Source organism: Mesitornis unicolor, unplaced genomic scaffold, assembly GCF_000695765.1.
Source record: "Mesitornis unicolor isolate BGI_N332 unplaced genomic scaffold, ASM69576v1 scaffold5884, whole genome shotgun sequence".
Taxonomy (NCBI): Eukaryota; Metazoa; Chordata; class Aves; order Mesitornithiformes; family Mesitornithidae; genus Mesitornis; species Mesitornis unicolor.
The window spans coordinates 9,210-31,245 of NW_010181952.1; the positions used below are offsets into that span (position 1 = coordinate 9,210).

The window sequence follows — 22,036 nt, forward strand, 5'->3', positions numbered from 1 at the left end:
GAATTTATAATACTGTGTATATCATACTTAAGATATTTTTGAGTCATTGACAATTTTGCACTATCTAGCTGCTTATAATTCAGACAATTTCATCCGTTTCTTTACTTTCTTTGCTATTGTCCAACTTCAAGTAATATAGTTTGCATTATCTTGCATTCTCTTGCTTACTGAGAGATGTTTTCCCACCTATGGAGAGAGCATGGGGTAGAAAAAGTACTCTTGGGTTTTATCTTAAGCCATTACCTTCTCTTGCCCATTTTCAAACTAGAGAATTTTACTGGATTTTGACAGTATTTCTGGACATGTAAGTACTGTTTCCATTAAATCTAGAGAAAATATGGGGCTTGTGGTGGTCCTGAGAATTTAGTCTTTTATTAAGGAACTTAATGGCCTCTAAGATTAACTTTTAGGGACTAATTTGAAAAATCAGCTGCTTCTAGGAAGCTAATGAAATAGCTCCTGCAATCTGTTCTAGATAGTACCAGAAAATATCCCAACAAGCTAATTTTGCCACAGCTTTCTTCTCAGACCTTATACAAGATGCTTCATCCCATTTATACAAGGAAATAAAAGAGTGAATGTTACAGTTGTATTTTCATGATACCTGTGATATATTTGATTAGTGTGACACTTGGGTAATAAAAGTGCAGATGTGATGTCGATGCTGTAAATAATTGAGGCTGGTTAGATTCTAAAAGCAGATCTGTGTGAGAAAATAATACCAGAAAACAGAAGGGAAATAATGATCAGAACACCACAAGTGTAGTCCTCTTGTAAGATAAGAATCTGAAAAGTACTCATTTCTTGGTTTTTTTTCCAATTACAGGGACTTGACATGAGGTGCTGAAGCCTTGTTTCATTGATTCGGAGAGACTGGACCTAAATGGCGCAGCATGACTTTGCTCCAGCCTGGCTTAATTTTCCTACTCCACCATCATCAACAAAGGTATGCTCTTTGCTGTTCTTTTGAACATGCAGTCCTGTTATTAGAGAAGTCTAAATGTCATAACCTCAATCATAGTAAAAATACAAATCTCTATGAATATGTGAAGAGTGATAACAGATGATATCTAGCAAGTGTGTTGTGATTTAAATACCCCTCTGGTAGGGGTTTTTGCTTGAGCATCTGAGTTCATGGAAAGAAGTATGTGCCTGGACACATTGTCAGAGCTGTTGTTGGATTAAGATTGCCTTCATCAGGAGTTTAAAATGAATTATAGTATTTTGTGCTAGAAGAACCAAGACAGAGGCATATACTTAATGTTCAGCTATGAGAGTGGCATTGCCTTGCTTTAATGTATTTATGTAAGTTTCTTGCTGTCTTTCATGTTTAGCCTTTATAAACTTATGAAAATAGGCTTGCGCTATTGTTAAATGTAGTCAGCTGTCAGTATTAGTTGTGTTCCCATTGCTTTACTTACATATGTCTACATACACACGTGTACACACATGCATTTTTAAAAGTCAGGTCATTGAATGTCCTTATTATATTGCTCTATTTATCTTTCTTCCACACTGATTAGCTAGCTTCTTTGTTTAGTATAGTCTATCAGCAACTATCAGTTGCTGTTCTGGGAACATCATGCCTATCTGTTCTAGGATGGTTCCTGTGATCTGTTTATTTTCATTCTACTTGGTTTCTGAGATAGTCAACTCTTTTAACCTGCTTTTTCCAAATTAAATACATTTTCAATCAGAAAAGTAATTAGAGCTTAGTTTAATATTGCAAAGCAATATATTTCAAGAATCTACTGGAAGAGCTTTACCTGCATACTTAAAGTGTCAATATAGCAGGATAAAAATAAGTTCCAGTACTACCCCAGTACTACTTGAATATATCTGGGTTGTATTTGTCACCTCATTCCTGAATTGTGGGAAATTTCATCGCAAGCATATGTTGTGGATCCTGTTCTCTTCAATGAATCTTTGCCTCAAGGATTTTAGATAGACTTTCTTTCATCTCTTCCAAAAACTTTAGTTGTATGCTATATCCATTATAGTCATTGTGCTTCATTGTTTCTTGCATTACCTCAATGATCAGCGTTCTGTGATATAGAGCACATTTTGGATATTAAACACTTGAAAAGTCTTTTTGGTCCTACCCAATGTGTAGTAATTCCTAGTTTATGGAATAAGGCTTATCCTGTCATTCCTCTACAAGAGAGGTCTTAAATGTTGTGCCTCCTTACTCCCTGTCCCCTCCATTTCCTAGAATAGGTGTTTATTTCTGCTTCCCATATCTCAGCAAAGCAGCTGAATAGAAGAGCAGGTAAGCAAGATGGAGATGATGAAGAAGAATGGGGTGAGGAAGGCAAGGTGTCTCATGTTTCATGCAGAATAGAGCTGGGATGAAGCTATGGTATCAACAACATTTAGACTTGAAAAGGAGAAACTGAACTCTCCCTAGTCAGTTTTTATTTCCCTGAAAGAGGAACTTTTAGGAATTGCATCTTTACAAGTTTGGTTTTACTGTTGATCCTGGGTAGCCGAGGCTTTCCCTTATATAGGTAAAGGCTAGCATTAGAAAAACATGATGCCAGGAAGCTGGGATTATAAATGAGTTTTCTTAATGTGACTGATACAGATTACAGCTTGACCAAAATTCATTTCACCTATTGCTGATTACTTCCTCTTAAGGATAAGCTATTATATAATCTCTCTGTCACTTATATAGCAAAGTCTACTGAGATAGCTGAGTATCCATTGCTCAGTAGCTTTAGTTCAGGTCTGAACTAATATATTTGCATCAGTGCAGTATTGCAGTTGAGCAGGAGGAATTGGGAAAGTGTTGTGAACAGTATATAGACAAAACTATTCAGAAAGGATTGCTGTAAAATGTGTATGGGGAAGACTGGCAAACTGTAGTTTTTGCAAGCTTATTGTTACTTCATGTTAAGCAATAAGACTTCTTATATTTAAAAAATCTGTGTTGTTTTCTTTCTTGACTGGTTGAATTAAGTCAGATAATTTCTCAGCTTCCAGAAATTGACAGTAGATTTCCTGTTGATTATGAAGTTTGCTGTCATCTTTGCCACAAGAGACTTGATAGACTGATACTTCCATCATGTGGGGAAAATGCAAATTGCATGATCTTTGCATGCAATTTAGAGACTTTAGATGCGTTATATCAAGTACAACTCAAACACTATATATAAGCGCTGTCAGTCAAAGTTCATACAAAAAAAAAGTTAAACTTCAAAGGCAATATGAGAAGTTTGTTATATGTAAATGAACACATGAAGCTATCTTCTAAAATTTCATCTATGATCAACAGATCTGGAGCTTTCAGAAATTTTTGGTAGCTTATTCAAAGTTTGTTTATAAGGAATTATTTTTTACTTAAATATTGAGATTCATTATAATAATTTGTTAACTACTTAGATATTTTGTTAATTTCTTGTGGTTTTCTGTTTTTTCTTTCCCTCAAAGTTTGTCAAGGAAATAATTCACTTCCCAGGTCTCAAATTGAGAGGGAAATCCCTTTTCATTTGACTTCTGTATGGTTTGGAAATACATATCTATTGCTTACTCGAGTTTGAATTTGGATTTTGAACAACACCTTAAGCTCTGCTGAGGCATTGACAGTAGAACTTAGGTGTCATTTTTTGTGTGATTGTCTTGTGGTGAGGGGGGGAGAAAAATAATTTTCCTCAACATGTTTTCCAAAGTAGTTAAACTTATTACTGTGATTTCCCTCTTTTTTTTTTTCCTACTCACTTTGACCAGTGGAGTACTTTAAATATTAATATGACTTGTTAAGAAATTAATGGATAATAACTGTTGAAGTAAACTTGGGGCTTTTGTTTTCAAACATGCACAATTACTGCTATACTTTTTTTGTTTTCTTTTTTTGAATGTTACTCAGTCTGTAGAGGGAGCAAGCTTCAGGCAGCAAAGTTGATACTTTTGGTGCAGTAAGGTTGATACGCCCTGGAATCACAGAATCACACAGAATCATTAAGGTTGGAAGAGACTTCTAAGATCATCAAGTCCAACCGTCAACCTAACACCACCATGCCCACTAAACCATGTCCCATGTTACTTTGCTCACATAGTACATTTTCACTTTTATGTGCATTTATGCATTTGTAACTATTATGGCCCTGGGAAGTGTTGGATCTCTTGTATATGTACAATACAATGCATACGTATGTGCACAGTATGCGCTGGAGAGAAGAGGGCTTTGCTTCATATGCATCAAAGGTTGACTATGTGGCAGGGAGGTGTTGGGTAACACAGCTCTCCACTATGACTTACTGGGATATGTGTGGCATGTACAACAGCAAGGCTAAGCACTACTTTTGCAGAATGAAAATTTATTCTTGAAATTTTAAGGCCTAACAGTGAAAGAAATGTTATATTGTTAAAATAGTGAAGTCAGATAAAAGTAATAGGGAAGACAGCTACTATAAGACATGATCTTTTTTGATTTAATCCCCTTAGGTATGAGTTCTATTCTCAACATAAGGTTTTAGTTTATAAAGTACTTCCTACTGGTATATTAAAGATTTACTTCTTTAAAATTTCTATAATGCCTACTTTATAAGATGATAATTTGAAGTATATTTGTGAATCTGTACACTTTTGACTCTAGGTTTTACTTGTATTTTGTAACTAGTTGCATTTGCCTTATTAAGTGTGCTGTTTTGGCTGGGATAGAGTTAAATTTTCTTCATATGGGGCTATCTTTTGGATTTTTGCTGGAAACTTTATAACACAGGAATGTTTTCATTATTTCTGAGCAGTGCTTACACAGAGTCAAGGCCTTTTCTGCCACTCACACCACCCCACCGGTAAGTAGGCTGGGGGTGCACAAGAAGTTGGGAGGGGATACAGCTGGGACAGCTGACCTCAACTGACCAAAGGGATATTCCATGTCATATGGCATCATGCTCAGCAATAAAAAGCTGAGGGAAGAAGAAGGAAGGAGGGGACATTCGGAGTTATGACATTTTGTCTTCCCAAGTAATCGTTATGCATGATGGAGCCCTGCTTTCCTGGAGATGGCTGAACACCTGCCTGCCGATGGGAAGTAGTGAAATGAATCCCTTGTTTTGCTTTACTACAACATTAAATTATAATAACAAGCCTAATAAACTGGGCCTTTTTTTTGGGTACAACTGCCTCTGGTGGAAGCAACTCCTTGCTTTCTATGCAAGGCACGTGTGTAGTCTCTAACCACCCAAATTAAGATCCCAGACTTCTTTCCTGCCTTCCAAACTGTGATCTCATATCCTTTGTTACCTTTTTTATTTTTCCTCTGCTGCCACACATGTCACTTGTGCTCTGTTCTGGTGCTAAACCAAAATAAACACTTGGGTTTCTAACTTTATGTCACAAGCATGATCCTCAGCACTGTTTCAGTGTCCTGGAGTGGAAAATATAGCTTTGGCTTCTGCTATGTGGGAGATGATGACGTAACTCTGAACATATGCATACTTGAGAACTGCTGTATTGTCTGCCATTCATAGTCCTTTTAAAAATGTGTTGTATATACCATGAGCAATGTACAGTTCTGATAATTCAGTTTTGTTATTAATCAGATTTCTCAAGTTTACCACTTGTGTTCCTTTACAGTCGTCACTGAATTTTGAGAAATATTCTGAAAATTGGACAGAGAATCATTATGAAGCAAATTGCAGAAGACACAACTCTTCAGATGTGTTGGATCCTAACATTGGATGGCCTAATGGAGGTATAATTTAGCTTTCATGAAACATTTTAAATATATTTACATTGTTGCTTTGTAGCACTTCGGCTAGAAAAAAAGTCTGATGATAATAGCTATCCTATGCCAAATGCTGTATTCTGTAGTAGAACAGAGGTAATGGAAAGACAGGTCTTCTGGGAGATGATGCAATGACTAAGGGTTGGTTAAAGTAGTGTGATTCCAGGTGTATTTCTTTCTTAAGAAGTTGGTGATCAAGTTAATTCTCTAGACAACAACATATAAATGAGAAGCCAGAAAAGGAATTTGACCTCTAAGATAGTAGTTGGACTACTATCCTCTTTCTTTGGCACTGTTTTGTGAGATTCTTCCCTGCTGCTTATGTGAATGAAAACTAAGTTTACTATGTTATCACATCCCGGAGTGATGCTTGCTTAATTCAGGTTAAATAATGCAGATTAAGCTCTACCAATTTTGCAAAAGTAGAATGTTCTTTTAAAACTGTTAGTAATTACATTTCTTTAAAATTTAAAAATCTAAGGGCATTTTGGGAGAAAAGAGAAGAATGGTTGGCGTTCACAAGGCAGAAATGGTACAGAAAATATAAACCATCATGGGGGATACCATGGTGGAGGTTCCCGCATTCGTACCAGCACTTTTCACTGTGGAAAAGGCCAAGGACTTCATGAAAACAATGTATCTGATAATGAAACTGGGAAAAAGGAAGATAAGGAAGTACCCAAACAGTTTGAGGCTGAGGATTTTGTAAGTTAATTGTAATTATAATAAACAAGGTTTCGTTGTTTCTGCAAGTGCCATTTTGTCCATTACAAGCTACTTCATGAGATTTCACAGTTACAGATCATCATATAAGGGATCACTCTTCCCATAGGTAAGAGGGTGTTAGTCATTTGTCCACTAACTTGTTTCTCTCTTTATATCCAGTTTTTATCATTATGTTTTTATTATTGTCACTTTAATGTTTAAATGAAACTATAATTGAATTCTAAGTTTATTTCATAATATCTTACCACAGTTTACTGTGGCACATGTATATATTAAATTCTACACAAGTACCTTACTGGAAATCTGGATTACTAACAAAATGATCTTTCTACCACCGGCCATTTGAGGTCCCATGCTTCAACCTAAAATTGTAGAATGTAAGGAGAATGGTGAGCTTCCTCTTTGAAGAACCATTTCATTGTGTTTTGCTTTCTCTGGACAGTGCATATAATGACATTGACTACTGCTTAAGATCTTTTCTTGGAGAAGAGGAAACAAGTGAGCATTGATCTATTTGGGTCACAGGGGAAAGTATCTAGTCTGTCTCCGTTTAAAAATCTTTGACAGCAGAGGTCATATTTCCGATATTATTGTGATATTTTATTTCATTGGTCTCACAGTTCAAGACTTATTATTAAATATTATTTTTAATAATGATAAATTTTCCTTTCAGCCATCTTTGAATCCTGAATATGAGAGAATACCAAACCAGAATAAATCTTTAGCAGCAGGTGTGTGGGGTGAGTAATTTCAATGTTTCTAAATATAAAAATGTAGCGGAGATCTGAAGTTGTTTTATTTTAAACATAGAATTTCTTTTTTTAGAATATTACAAAAATATAGATTGAAATTGAGGAAACTTCAATGTTATTACAATTTAAGTATATTTTTGTTAGAGAGGTGGCACTTCTATTTGGATATCAATCTGTTGGTCTGTAGATGGAGCCACAACTAGGATTCTTTCCAAGAACAAGTATACCTCTTTTTGTAAAGATGTCAAGAATTTATCTCCCAAAAGGAAATGTTCTGAAGGTGAGTCACCTACACTAGTGATGTTATTTCTAGCTGAGGACTCATAAAAGAATGCTCCTGACTGATTAGAGCTGTTGGAAGGTCTTAAAGAAAAACCTAGGAGGGCTGGGAAGAGCAGGTTATTTTGCAGAGAATCACAGAATCATTTAGGTTGGAAAAGACCTTTAAGATCATCGAGTCCAACCATTAACCTAACGCTGCCAAGTCCACACATCTTTTAAATACCTCCAGGGATGGTGACTCCACCACTTCCCCGGGCAGCCTGTTCCAATGCTTGACAACCCTTTCGGTGAAGTAATTTTTCTTAATATCCAATCTAAACCTCCCCTGATGCAACTTGAGGCCATTTTCTCTTGTTCTGTTGCTTGTTACTTGAGAAAAGAGACTGACATACACCTTGCTACAACCTCCTTTTAGGTAGTTGTAGAGAGCGATAAGGTCTCTCCTGAGGCATAGAGATAGAGAAACTGGTCATTACCGTGATCTACAGTAGTAGGTATCTCTTTTATGTTTATAGAGCCTTGGTGTGGAACATTTGGATCTAAAATGAATTGTTAATAAATATATGAGTAATTATTCTTTAGTAACCTTAAAGGGAAATATGAAAACCATAATGTCTTTTGAAGATTAGGTAAATATTAACAACTAATACTATTTGGATTTTAGATTTGCAAATAAGAACTGTATAGCTAGCTTCTTTGACTGAAGGATATCTTTATTTTTCGAAAGTAAAATTCCTGCATTGCCAAGTGAAATATTTTATAAAAGATGGTTGTGGAAAATGGAACAGAACTTGTGTTTACGCAGATTTTTACAGGAATTTACAGTTATTTGTGGAACTAATATTGGACCAAGTTCCTGATTTATGCCTATTTTCTCTGGACCATATGGCTATCCAGTACCCTATGAACTAGGAACTTAAGAATGTATATGCATGCATATATATATACACACAAACAAACAAACACACTTTTTTTTTCCCCCAGACTACCATTTGAATACTAAATCTAGATCTCCAAGAATGCTGGTCATTAAAAAGGGCATTACAAAAGAACTGCAGATATCTGGATTCCCTGCAGTAGGAAGTCTTCATTCGCAGCCAGTAAAAAATGGAATTGGCACAAGTTTTTATAAAGGATTAGTCCCTAAACCTGCTACTCCACCCGCAAAGGTGAGTCTTGGATACTGGTGGCATGAACAACATGCTGGAAAAAAATCATGCTCTAATTCTGAATGTGCTTATTTCACCTCTGAGAGTACTGTTCCTAGAGTATTATGCTTTCAAATCTTGCTAAGTGCAGAACACCCTGAAAGTGAACAGAAACACTTTTTCTCATTTTTCTTTTTAAACTATACTGTAATTGGATCTCTCTTGTTTCTCATTTACCTTTTTTAAGAAGTGCAAGAGCTGTCCAAGGGAGAGTGAAAAGGATGTTTTTAACTTACAGAATAGCAATGCCTTTTGTATATATATTTTTAACGGAAAAATAGATACCTAGTGGAGAGCTATAGTTGGCATAAAAGTACCTCCAGAATTTATCCCATTTATTGATATAGATGTGCTTAATGTCTTTCCGGTCACTCTCCATATGCCACTTTTCATGTTCATCTTTTGATTTTGTTTCAGGAATTTTCCTGTGCTCCTGAGAGCATCTGATGGAGCTGTTCTTAACTCTCTTGACATAATACATTAAAAACACTACTTTCAGCTACTTGAAGACTCATGTTTTGATTCTTAATACCTCAAATATAAGGGTCTTAATTGCTTGTAAATTTAACTCTATATAAAAAGTGTAAACAGTATTTGTGAGAGAGGATGAATTGCTCATAAACAGTCTCTTTTCCACAATAAAACAGGTATTTGCTCTAAACTATGGTTGTAGTTATGATTTGGTTTTGCTTAATCGTTTTTCTAAATATTCCTAAAAATAATCCTATTGTAGTTAATGACTGTCTAAATTTTTGTTTAAATTTTTGTTTAGCCTACACAGTGGAAAAGCCAAGCAAAAGAAAATAAACTTGGGAATTCATTTTCTCATGAATCTGTATATGGGATTGGTAGTTTCAGTCCTTTCAAATCAACTGCCAAGGCATTTACTTTATCACAGAATTCAGTGGAAGAGGTAAAGCAATGTCTGTAGTTTTTAATCAAATCCATCAAATTTTAAATTTGTTTGGTTGGATAACTGGATCAATAAGTTTTATGCAGAACTATATTAAATAAGTTTATTGTTGTGGAAGTTAATGTCGGAGACAGAAATACGGAAGGTACATCACTGGCTTTTAAGTACTGCAATATTTGCTTTGTAAGTTTGATTTGGAGTAAAAATGGTGCATTAGGAAGTATAACCTGGCAGGTTTAAACTTCATAACTGCTAATAGTGTGATACACTTCAGAAGGTCCACTGTTTATTAGCAGAGCTCCATAAACCTTCATCTCTGGGGTTACATGTAAGAACTATATGTACTGAAATACAGATATCTTCCCTCTGCTTTTTACTGTGGATATACATGAAACCTGAAACTACAGGTGCCTGTGTTTCTTTGTCTTTTATTTGAAGTTTTCTGAATGAATTAACTTCTAATATTCTTTCTTTTTTTTTGACACACCCCCCCCTCATTAGTGTAATTGGTCAAATTCGTCATCCCCTATTGACAAAGTTAGTCAGCCTCGTTTAACAAAATTGACAAGAATGCGGACTGATAAGAAGAGTGAATTTTTGAAAGCACTGAAACAAGACAGAGTGGAAGAAGAACCTGAAGATGAGAATCATGCTGGGCAAGACAAGGTAGTTTTATTCATACCTATTGTAGATCCAGCAGTAACAGTTCTCAGACTGAACATAAACTACTTCTTATTTGTCTGTAAACAGCTGTTAAGTCATGGTCTTGATCTCTAAATGAAGGAAAGGAATTACCTTTTGATGAATTTTAAAAAGTTGCTCCAAGTTCTACTCTTTCTCCAGTGCTGCCACTTGTGGGTTGAGATAGGAACAGTTTAATGATTGAAATTAATACTAATAATAATGATGGTAATGATAATGATAATGATAATAATAATAATAATATTTTAATAATAACAGGAGCAACAATAATAAAAACACATAAAAATACTCAGCTCATATAGCACTTGCTGTCTCTGTGCTGCCAGCAGTGAATATTAGATAAGATAATAAAGACTGAGAACACAACAGCTCCAGCAAAATGTGATGGCCACACCGAACAGAGGAGTAGGCCTCAGGAGCAGAATGACAGGCAAGACCCTCCACAGGGATGGTGTTCATTGAGGAAAGAGAAGAGGATAGAAAATTGATTCTATGATTATATACCAGCAAAATCAGGACACTGGTCTTTATCCTACAAAATGATTAATGGAAAAACTTGGTTCTGCTTCTCAAACCATTTCTCAAACCAAACTACACAACAGACTTTTATAACATGATCCCGTTGATGGAATTTTAAGGCCTGCAGTAACAGATTTCATCTCTAAAATAATAATGAGGCAAATTGTGATCAGCAGCTGAATCATGCTTCTAAGAAACTATTTTGTTTTATGAATTTTCTTTTATTATATGAGATGTATTCTTCAAGCGTATGATTTAACAGGTGAATATATGTTTACTGGGGTATTATTCTTAAGAAATTCTTGCTGAGCATTCTAAAATTTCTGGGGGCAGACAACACTGTGCAAGGGAGGGCAATGATAATAGATGGTCTTAATTGTGGACTCTGAAGTATGATTTTGTACAAGTGCAGAACTGAGCGATTGCCTCCTGCTATGGATAATGCTGTTATATGCCAAGTTAAGGGATTTTGTTGTCAAAAGGGTGTTAGCTAGATAATGTTCATACTCTCCTCTTTGTTTTTATAGTTGGTAAGATTTCTGAGCCTATTAGGCTCATTAATAAATAAGAATTACAAGTTGCTGAATGAGTAGAATGAAAAGAAACATCTCTGGTTTATAGGATTAAAGAGCTTTTAATATTTTGGTGAACCTGAACAGTCTGCTTTCTAAATTAACTTTCTTCCTAGCTCTTATTGGATGGCTAGTAAGTTACAGTTGTAGTAACAGTAACAGCCACCTTAGAAGCTCTGTGATGTGTGCATGTGTGTAGGGGAAGCTGTTGTCTGAATTTAAAGAGCAGTGTCCAATCTTTCTGAACTTGTAGCAGATGAATTTGATGGTTAAGTAAATGACCTGCCCCTTAAACTAAGCAAACTTGAGAACTCTTTTGCTTTCAAACTTCTCCTGACATGCATGGCTCTGATATTTAATTAGGAACCTTGTCTGTAAATTCAACAGCTAACTTATTTAAGCTGCCTTTCATACTTATAGAAATAATAAGTTTGAATTTTAAGATAAGTTTGAAACTTTGTAGAAAAAAGTTTGAGGCTGAGCATGGGAGTTGCTTTCTACATTACTTGATCAATGGCATAACTTTGTAGTATCCAGGTATTGCAAACTCTAGAAGCATGAACAGAATTACCCTCGAACTAGTATGGAGCGTCTCCATTTAAACTTAATTTAAATTAAACAGAATCACTGAATTGCAGCATTTGCAGACATTTACTTGTGAATGGAATTTACTTTTAAACTTTGTAATATATAATTATTTTTAACAGGATGATGAGTCCTTTAACTTGCACAACAGCAACAGTCCTCATCAGGAGAGAGATATAAACCGTAACTTTGAAAATGAAATCCTGCAGGAGAATGGCAATGCTCCAATTACATCTCAACAGATCATTCGATCTTCGACTTTCCCTCGGGCAGATGTTCTTTCAAGCTCACTTGAGGCAGAGCATAGGTATGTACTTTATTATAATATAAAGAGTGTTCCTTCATGGTAAGTGAGCATGTCTTAAATTCTTACTAGTTCAGAAGTCAGAATCTGAAAACTGAGAACACATAAAATGTTTAATGAGTACTATCAAAGTCTAACTTTAGACATGTACTACTTTAACATGGAATATACTTTGTTTCTACTAGACTTGTTTACTGACATCTTAAACTTGTTTTACTAAAAATTTGATGTATTTCATTCTAAAGAAATAAAGCAAACTACATAGTGACTTTATCCCTCTGATTTTGGTCTGCATGTCTAGGAAAAACAATGCATGTAATTGCCATTTTTATTAATAATACTTTAAGTTCTTTATCTTATGTAAAACTCCAGTGAGTTTTTCCTCATTGTTAAAGAAATTAATTATTTCTGTAGCTGACTAGTTGATGCTGTTAGTGATATCACAAGGCAATGCACTGGAAAGGGAGAAAGTAATTTCAGAAAAGTATTCAAACAATTCTAGTATCTCATAATAGTAACTGCAGTAGCAACTGGTTGAGATTTAGAATGATACTGCTGGTAAATCACAACTCACTCTGGAGGTGAGCTTGTCATGAGCTCTGTTAAATTCTTACTGTTTCTGGCAACTATAGAAATGTAGTGATAAATTAGATAGAATTTTTTTTTCTTTTAGTGATAGATTCTTTGTATACATTGGAGTAGCAAATTTTTCCTTTTGTAGTACCTGCAGAGGAAACTTTCATGACCTCTCATTCTTCATGAGTATGAAAAATGAAATGTACCCTTCTCTGTTCCTTTTTTTTTGTTGTTCCTTTTTTTTTTTTCTTTTTCCCCCACAATTGACTATGGAGACAGAAATCTTTGGCTGCTAGAGGCTGCTGGTGAATATTTTTGACTAGAAGATAGGAGTCAAATCTAGCTCTCATTTGTCGATTCAAATGACTTTGAATGGCCTTCATAGGGTTTCTGGGCAAGCATCTTTCCTCATGGTATCTCAGAGATGCTGTCTCTCCATGCTTACCAGCCCTTTGGCTGAAACCTCTGCATGTATGTAGACATGTTATGGTAAGCCTTTTTGTGGTAAATTGGACTTGAAGTGACCAGCTTAACTCACAGGATAATTGTGCGTACCTAATAACTGTGTAGGCACATCTTGTACAAAATATATCTTTGACTTCCTTTCTGCTGGGGGAGTTTCCAACATTCAGTGATTATGTTCTCATCCTGTTGGTGTCAAGTTTTCTAATCTGAAGCTTTTTTTTTTTACATAGTTCACACTTTTAACCATTCTAGAAGCCTAATGTTGCTTTAAAGGGACAGTGGTTCTGCTAACTTTAGATTATATTGCTTAAAAATTAATTAGCTATTGCCCTAAATTTTATTTACATTAACAGGAGCTATGTAACTATTTACTTTACCAAACATAATACTGTTTATATCTTAGCTTACTTGTAGTAAAATTTTCTGACTCAAATTACTGTTGCTAAAAATATAACTGTCATTTAACTGCTTTTGACATTGCATTATGGCAGGTCTTTTTCTGTATGTGTATACAAATGCACATATTCTCTTAAGAGAGATGTTTTGGATTGCTTGCATATTATTTCTTCTGCTTCCTGAGGATTTCACTGTTCCTGACCGTCATGTTGTCCAGTTTGACTCAAACACTACAGAGGATGTAACTTTCATTTCTGTTATTGTCCTGTTAACTTTTAAACAATCTCAATAGTGCTGTTCTTCCCCCCCCCCAAATTCCAAGCTTTTTATTGCATTTGTCACCTGCAGTGCATGCTCATTGTATTGGGGCCTAGAATTTTTTCTAGGGAGGGTTATGTTGAAGGACATTTCTTGCTGACATTCAGCTAAATGGCACATGATGTCAACTGTGAGTTCATCTAACTTCCCTGTTTTAGTATATTCACTGTTCTTCAGCTCTCAGTGTCAGTTTCTTGTGTCAGTTCTGGCATATACTTTAGAAATCTTATTTTTTCTGAAATAGCTTTTATCTCCTTTAACATTTAAGGTCAACAGGCGTGTGGTTTGCCTGAAGAAGGTGCTAATTCCTTTGGCAAAATCTTTGCAGCGAGAGAACTTACTGTCTTCATTGTTAAATGTCACAGTGTCTTCACCCTCCAATAACCCATGTTTTCACAGCGTCTTCATGCCTAAACCCACTTTCTTCCTGCTCAGATACTGCTGTCCCACTTTGGGCACTAGCTAAAACACTTTTATTATTGCATCTTTGGATATCTCAAGCTTAGGCACGAGAGGAATCTGTCTCCATTTCTTTTCCTCTACTCATCCGAAAACTCACTCCTAGTTGTAGTCTGTGTGCTGGAATATCAGCATCTGCCATCAGGTGAGACTCAATTGCAAAGAAGCCTGTCCTGGCTCTGACATTAGCATGGGCTAGAAAAAAAACAACCTGTATGAGGCCATTGCATCCTGAATTGTGCTTCTGTCACTGTGGATCAACGCAGCTTCTTCCATGTGTGTTGTCTCCATCTCCAAACTTGATGCAGAAGATACTGTGGGTCTGAGGTGAGGAACCATCTTTGATGTTGGTTCTGATGGAGGGACATCACCAGCATTCCTACACTGTTGCTCCACCACAGCAGTTATGCAAAGGAGATACATTTGTGTCCTTATGTTCACTGGATTGGCAGAGAGAACAGGGTCTATTTTGTATGTGAAACCTTATAGCAGGAAATGTAATACTTGGTATGTGCAAGTGATGGTGTGAATATATGCTTGGATTTAAGAATGTGTTCTATAAGTATTACTGTTCAATTTTTGCAACCTTTGAAATGAAACATGTAGTGGTAAAACAGGGTCACCTGTGAAGGACCTGAGAACTTCTCAACTTCTGTGCTTTATATATCTTTTGTAAGGCTCTTAACCTACTTTTATGTAAGTTTGTATAAAAAAATATGGTCTGATTAATCCTTTTATTACAGATCTTTACACATCTATGTAGGCAGAGCTTGAAACATCTGTGTGTGTGTAGCAAATTTCTTAATGTTGTCCTTTTTATTTTAAAGGTTGTTAAAGGAGATGGGCTGGCAGGAAGACAGTGAAAATGATGAAACATGTGCTCCACTAACAGAGGATGAGATGAGGGAATTCCAAGTCATTAGTGAACAGGTAACGCTAAGGTTATGTTCCATTATGAACTTGTAGGTGGCTACCCTAAATGTACCTCTACCTTTGAGGGAGTTCTCCAGTAATTTTGATGGTTAGGGATGCATTTTAGTACCTTTTTTCTTTCTTCTCTCTTGCCTCCTTGTGCTTTTGGAAGAATAGTTGCTTTAAAAAGATAGGGGACCAGTGCTTATTGTAGGTAAGACCTATTCTCAAAATATCAAGGGAAGTGTAGGGGAGTGGTTCTGAGTAGTTTCAGCATTGCTGGTAGTAGAATTGCACAGGCTTTAACAGCTCCTCAGCTTAGTCTGAGAAAAGGGAATTTTCTTTCAAGGTTTTTATGCAGCTTCCTTGACTTTCCAAAATCTGAATTTTCTCTATTGGAAATTGAGGGACACTTAATTCACTAGTAGCAAAGTCTGAAAAGGCAATCTAGACTTGAGGTTTTGTTAATAATGTTAAATCTTAACATTTGATATTTCCATAAGTCTAGCCATGCAGGTGCTAATTAGAACATTTGGAATATTACATTCTTAAATGCTTGGCTTATTGCCCAGCTTATGCACTATGTCTGGAAATGCAGTAATGCCTTTCTTGTAGAATAAGTTGTTTCCTTCTCTCCACTGTCATTGACTTTCCAACTGCATCAGGTAGGCAGACTGGGATACCCATTCCTCCCTGCTTATTTTCTTCCTGGGCCACTTCCTCACTGCAGACCCTGCCCTTCTTAGCACAGGTATTTGCAGCAGACTGTGGAAAAAGGGACTACATCACAGGAGAGATGATATGGGAGGAATCGCTGGGGCAAGATGTCTGAGGAAATGGGTGAGCAGAGGGTAAGCTCTTGTTCACTGCAGGAGCTTAGTTTAGCACAGTTGGAGGCTCTCGGATGCAGGTGGATGGTGCAAAAGTGAAGGCTCTCAGGTGAATTTTCCTTTGTGTGTCTGTATAAAATAGTTCATGCAGTGGATCTAATGTAGCCCATAGATGATGTAGAGAATGCTGAAGTGCAACAGATTGTCATGTTTAGCTTTTTCTTTCTCTGAATACATCTTGTTTTCTCACTTCAGTTACAAAAAAATGGCCTTCGGAAAAATGGCATTTTGAAAGATGGCCTCATCTGTGATTTTAAATTTAGCCCCTGGAAAAACAGCATTTTCAAAACTGCTCTGGAGAATGAGGATTCTGAGACAAGCAGCAGTGATACATCAGATGATGATGTGTGAAGATTTCTGTAACATCTGTGGAAGCTTGTTTTGATCTCATGAAAATTTTGAGATGTATTGTCCAAAAAAATCTCTAATTTATATAGTAACGTACCCCATTAGATGAAGAATGATGGGACTTCTCTCTGAAGAAAGCAAAGAATGTTGTGTTGAACATAACTATAATTTCTTTGCAAACAAATGTTGTAGAATGAGGACTTGGGTTGACCCTGCATTGACTTTCTTAATCACTGCAGCATTTCTGACTAGCAATGTGACAATGTAACAAATTGGACTCATTTAATAATAAAAACAAAAAAGAATTGTGTTTCAAAGCTTCTGTCTTAATATGCCCAAGTCTATTAGGGAAAAAAAGGCAGCTTGACACAGTGTTTAGCTTGGCAAGTCATTTTGTTCTTACAATGGAAATCCTTGAGTCCACTTTGTATGCAAAAAGGGCAATGTAGCATGTTGACTAAAATGAGCAAAGTGCACTAAAACCATTTCCCTTAATTGAGCTGTTGTACTGTTCTGCTTTTTCCACACATAACTGTTCTTTAGCCATTTGTAGTGTAGTCAACGTTATTAACAGCAAAAAACCCTGATGTTGTGGTTCCAAATTTCTAGAACTAACCTTTAAATTGAAAGCTTCACGCAAGACTCAGTATTCTCACAGTGAATACATTTCTTGTGGGAAAATAAGCACTTTGATTTTACTGTTCACATGCAGAAAAAATAATTACACTGGCTGGATTTATCCACTACGTGAAAAATAAACTGATTTAGAGAGTATTGTCTCAGTGCATAGCATCAAGGATATTGCTTTAAAATCCAGTACGTTTTGTTTGCATTTATATTCAATGTACTCTGGCAGCAGTGAATTCATTTCAGAATGAGTTAAAAATATTTTTATCACCAGATCTTGCTTTTCTAGCAGCAGACGTATATCTATGCAATAAGCATATGTTTTGCTTACTTTGCTTACTTTTTCTTTATAATTACACATTTAAAACCTAATATTATATTATTTAATTTTATGTGGTCCATTTTAGTTCTTTAAATATTTTCCACAGGGTCATACAAATTATGTAGCATTAATTCATAAGCACAACTGCTCTTGGTGATGTCACATACATTTATAACATAACTTATATATAGGCATTCCTCCTTCAAAATATCTTTGATTTGTACTACTTCTAATAGTAAGTAATTTGCAATTTAAAACTATAAAGCAAAAATATTGATAAAGTTGTGATTTTGTCCATGTTTAACTTCTTTCAGAAAAGACATTTTTATAAGGTGGCATCTAACAATTTTGGGCCAAAGATGGTGTGTGTGTGTGTGTGTGTTTTGGTGTTTGGTAATTTTTGTTGGTTGGTTGGTTGGTGTTTTTGGTTTTTTTTTTGGGGTGGGGTGTGTTTGGTTTGGTTTGGTTTGGTTTGGTTTGGTTTTTGAGTGGGAGGGTGTGATGTTTGGTGGGGGTTTTTGTGATTTTTTTTTAACAGTTTTCAAGAGGTAATTTTTTTTTCTTGAAACAGGCATGCAAATGTTGGTGTAGTTAATTCTGGCACAATGTATTACAATATGCTGCTTTCTTATCTAAATTTAAAAGGAAAAAATGTTTCTTTTTTAAAGAGAAAACTGCTGTATTGGTAATGAAGTATTTCCTACTTGCATACCTTACCTTTCTCTTTCTCCTCTCCTGCATTTTTTTTTACTAAATTTGACACCTTGGTGTAGTTTATTCTCTTTTTGGTTGTCACATCCTATCAACAGGATCTTCTGCCTATCGTAGTTATTTAGTGGCATGTGAATACACTACTACTAAGTAGTGAAAACTTTTTTTGCCTTTATGCCCCTCAAATCAGGACATAGACAATTTTTTTTCCTCTGTCTTCAATTTAGTGACAAGTGTCATCTCTGTAAGTAACCCTTTGGGGGTTACTTAAACTTAATTATAGAAGAATTGTGTTATACTAAGTGTATAGACTTGAGAAATTTACAGGTTGTAATTGAGAAAATTTTATTTAGAGAAAGTTGAAATAATAGTTATACTTGGTACTTCTGTTTCTCTAGTTTACATCCTGAAACTGATAACAAGCACGGGTCATAATGAGTCATAATGAGTTGTGAGCAAAGGAAGTAACAAGACTTGAGTAGTGGTTTTGCTTCATAGATCAAAACACCTTTACAACCTTTATAATTTATTTTTATGAGTGTGACTTCTTGTGGCTACTTCCCTTGTATCTGCTCTGTTGTCCATTCTGGCTCTATTACCCAGCATTTTACTATGTACTCATGTTACACCATGTTTGCGTTTCTGAAGTCTATTGTGTTTGATAGAGTGATTTGATGATGTGCAGATACATAACATTAACCAATTGATACTTGTGGATTCAATTCTAGTCCATACAATGGTCCATTCTGAGCTTTCATGTTAGTTCAGAAACTGGCATCAAGGGTCTGCATAGCCCTTAGCTTAAATGGTTATCTGCCTGCTCTGTTACTTCAGTTTGCCCCTCACTGCAGTAAGAGATAGAAGTGGGGAAGCTGTGATGTTTACACCAAGGAATTGATTGCTTTATGTTGTATTTACTTAATGGCAAAGCTGAGTAATGCCTTGGTCCTCTTCTGCCACCTTAATAAGAAACACTTTCTTTAGTCACTCACTGAGGAACTCTGGTTTTGGTTGAGTTTTTTATTATTATTTTCCTGGGAAGTGTCACTTGAAACAAAGTTTGATTTTCATATTTTACTTCCATAAAATGTATGAAAACATTCTTTTGCGCTGTCCTTCCTTTTGTTCAGTGCTTGAAGATGTAAAGCAGAATGAAATCTGATTTTATAGTATGTAACAATGCAACTTTTTGCATCTTTGACTTTGTTCCTTTCCCAGGGAAATGTTAGTGGTTTATCAGTCTTTTTCTTCTGTTTTACCTGAACCATGATCCATTCCCAGGATACATCCTCCCTTGTTTTTCTGCTTGAGCATATTAAACACCAGCAAGGAAGTCTACCTTAAAGGCTTAAGAAGTTGTTGGGCTAAGCTTGCCCGTTCCTTTAGTAGGTTCTAACAAACTTTGGATATTACAAAAATGTCTGCTGGAGATAGTTTGTCAGTGCTGGGCCCCAGGGAGCTTGACTTTAGTGACGGTAGTCTGCATGCAGACATTGCACTGCTGTATGATTTGGAGTAATTGCTGCCATTTCTCTTCTTAATCCTGTCTCTATTGGCAGAGAACTGCATTTTCTTAGTTCCCCTTCCTATCCTTTTTTAAAAGGGAAGATGACCGATTAATCACTCACTGATTTTCTGGTCTACTTGGTCATGAGGGATGTGCCCTCTGTGTATACTGATGGCATGGAGGGTACCTTTGTTTATGGTAAGGATCTGGGACTCCTTTGCCTCATCTAGAATGACTAGAGGCCTTCCTCACCGATTTGTATAGGGCCTTTTTCTCTATCAACTGGTAAGAAAAGCTAGACATCTTTCCTGAAAAGAGTGTTAATTACAGTAAAGTTGTCCATTGATGCATATTAGACCCAATCCAGATTCTGAAGAAGATTTTTGCTGCTTGTAGTCCCAGTCTTTGAGAAGACTGTTTTTTCTTTAAAGAATGCCTATTCTTCAGTAAATACATTTATACTGTTGGCTGCTAGAAACTGGAAGGAGAGCTTAGTCAAGGATGTCTTTGTTTTTTTCCTTTTTTCTATATGCTGCTAGGCAGTGTTGAGATAATTTACTCCGCTGCATGGAACTTTTGATCCAATTAAGGATTATTGCTGTTGTGCACCAAGAATTATTGGCTCATTAGAATGATAAATGTACTAACTAGCTGGTCAGCTTTCTTTGTGCTGTCTCACCTCTGGGCCCAGCAAGATCATGGAGCAGATCCTCCTGGAAACTATGCTAAGGCACATGGAAAATGAGGAGGTGATTGGTGACAGCCAAAATGGCTTCACTAAGGACAAATTGTGCCTGACAAATTTGGTGGCCTTCTATGATGGGGTTACAGCACTGATAGATAAGGGAAGAGCAACTGATGTCATCTACCTAGACTTGTGCAAATCATTTGACACTGTCCCACACAACATCCTTGTCTCTAAATTGGAGAGACATGGACTTGAAGTATGGATCACTCACTGGATAAGGAACTAGCTGGATGTTCGCACTCAGAGTTGTAGTCAACGGCTCAATGTCCAAATGGAGATCAGTGACGAGTGGCGTTCCTCAGGGGTCAGTATTGGGACCAGCACTGTTTAACATATTTGTCGGCAACTCGGATGGTGGGATTAAGTGCACCCTCAGCAAGTTTGCCGATGACACCAAGTTGGGTGGTGCGGTTGACACACTGGAAGGAAGGGATGCCATCCTGAGGGACCTTGACAGGCTTGAGAGGTGGGCCCATGCAAACCTCATGAAGTTCAACAAGGCCAAGTGCAAGGTCCTGCACCTGAGTAGGGGCAATCCCAAGCAAATACATGCTGGGTGGAGAATAGATTGAGAGCACTGAGGAGAAGGTGTGGTGGTGCAACCTCTTCCCCTTGGGCCGTGTTGGGATGTCAACATCAGCCCTGGTGCCACAATTCTATGTCAACACCAGTCATTGTAAGCTGAGACAATATGGCACTTTCTGATCTTGTTTACTGAAGCAGTGATTTGGGACAAACTTCAAGCCCCAGTACAAGTACAGTGAGCTGGGATGGTTAGGCACTCCCTAATCGCACCTGGAAGTCCTTTTGCCTGGGAAATGTACCTGAGATCCCTCCTGCCCCAATTACAAGCCCACTGTGAAAGCTGCCAAGATCACCTGACAAGAATTGTTGGCCACAAGAGTTCTGACAAAAGTCAGTTATCTCAGAACCCTGTAAATATGTGACCCAAAAGGGAGACCCTTTGATATCTCCTGGATTGCAGTGGGCTGTGGCCAGTATCTTCCCTAAGGTGGGACGCCTCTCGAGCACCAACTCCTTGAGGTCATCTGCTGACAGAGCTGACGAAAGGCCAGGGCGAAGCCAGCCCTCCTCGGTAGTCAATTCTTACCCGTTGAGGAATGCTGATGCATTGTGAGTATTTGCTCTAAAATTCAAGAAGAGGAAATTTTTACCTATAGGCTAGCTTTGTTATTCATCGCTCTGTTTATATGCATTTGCCTTTTACTTATATGCATCTGCTTATGCTAGAGTGAAATCTATTTTTGGTACCAAATATCTTCTGTTTATTTGCATGCTTTGTGTATGCACATGCGCATATATATATATATATTTCTATATTTAGAATACCTTAATGTAAGTTAGCTAGAATCTTGTCTGTGATCGGTAACCAAGTTACTGTTTTATTATCTATATTTATCATCCTGCTGACTATGCCAATTTCACAGAATCACAGAATCACAGAA

General features: G+C 36.6%; 1 protein-coding gene across 3 annotated transcripts; it reads left to right on the plus strand.

Annotated features, from left to right (window-relative positions):
* Positions 1–883: 883 nt before the first annotated feature.
* Positions 884–16,942, plus strand: GPBP1 (GC-rich promoter binding protein 1). Of its 3 annotated transcripts, none has more exons than XM_010183590.1 (10): positions 884–946; positions 5,554–5,695; positions 6,210–6,433; positions 7,128–7,194; positions 8,473–8,657; positions 9,469–9,619; positions 10,148–10,275; positions 12,110–12,294; positions 15,333–15,435; positions 16,503–16,942. In XM_010183590.1, the coding sequence occupies exons 1-10, from the start codon at positions 884–886 to the stop codon at positions 16,656–16,658; spliced, it is 1,404 nt and encodes a 467-aa protein (XP_010181892.1). In that variant the 3' UTR covers positions 16,659–16,942. The 3 variants fall into 3 exon arrangements, with proteins under 3 accessions (XP_010181892.1, XP_010181890.1, XP_010181891.1); XM_010183588.1 differs by having other exon boundaries at positions 9,469–9,609; positions 10,111–10,275; XM_010183589.1 differs by having other exon boundaries at positions 5,578–5,695; positions 9,469–9,609; positions 10,111–10,275.
* Positions 16,943–22,036: the final 5,094 nt, after the last annotated feature.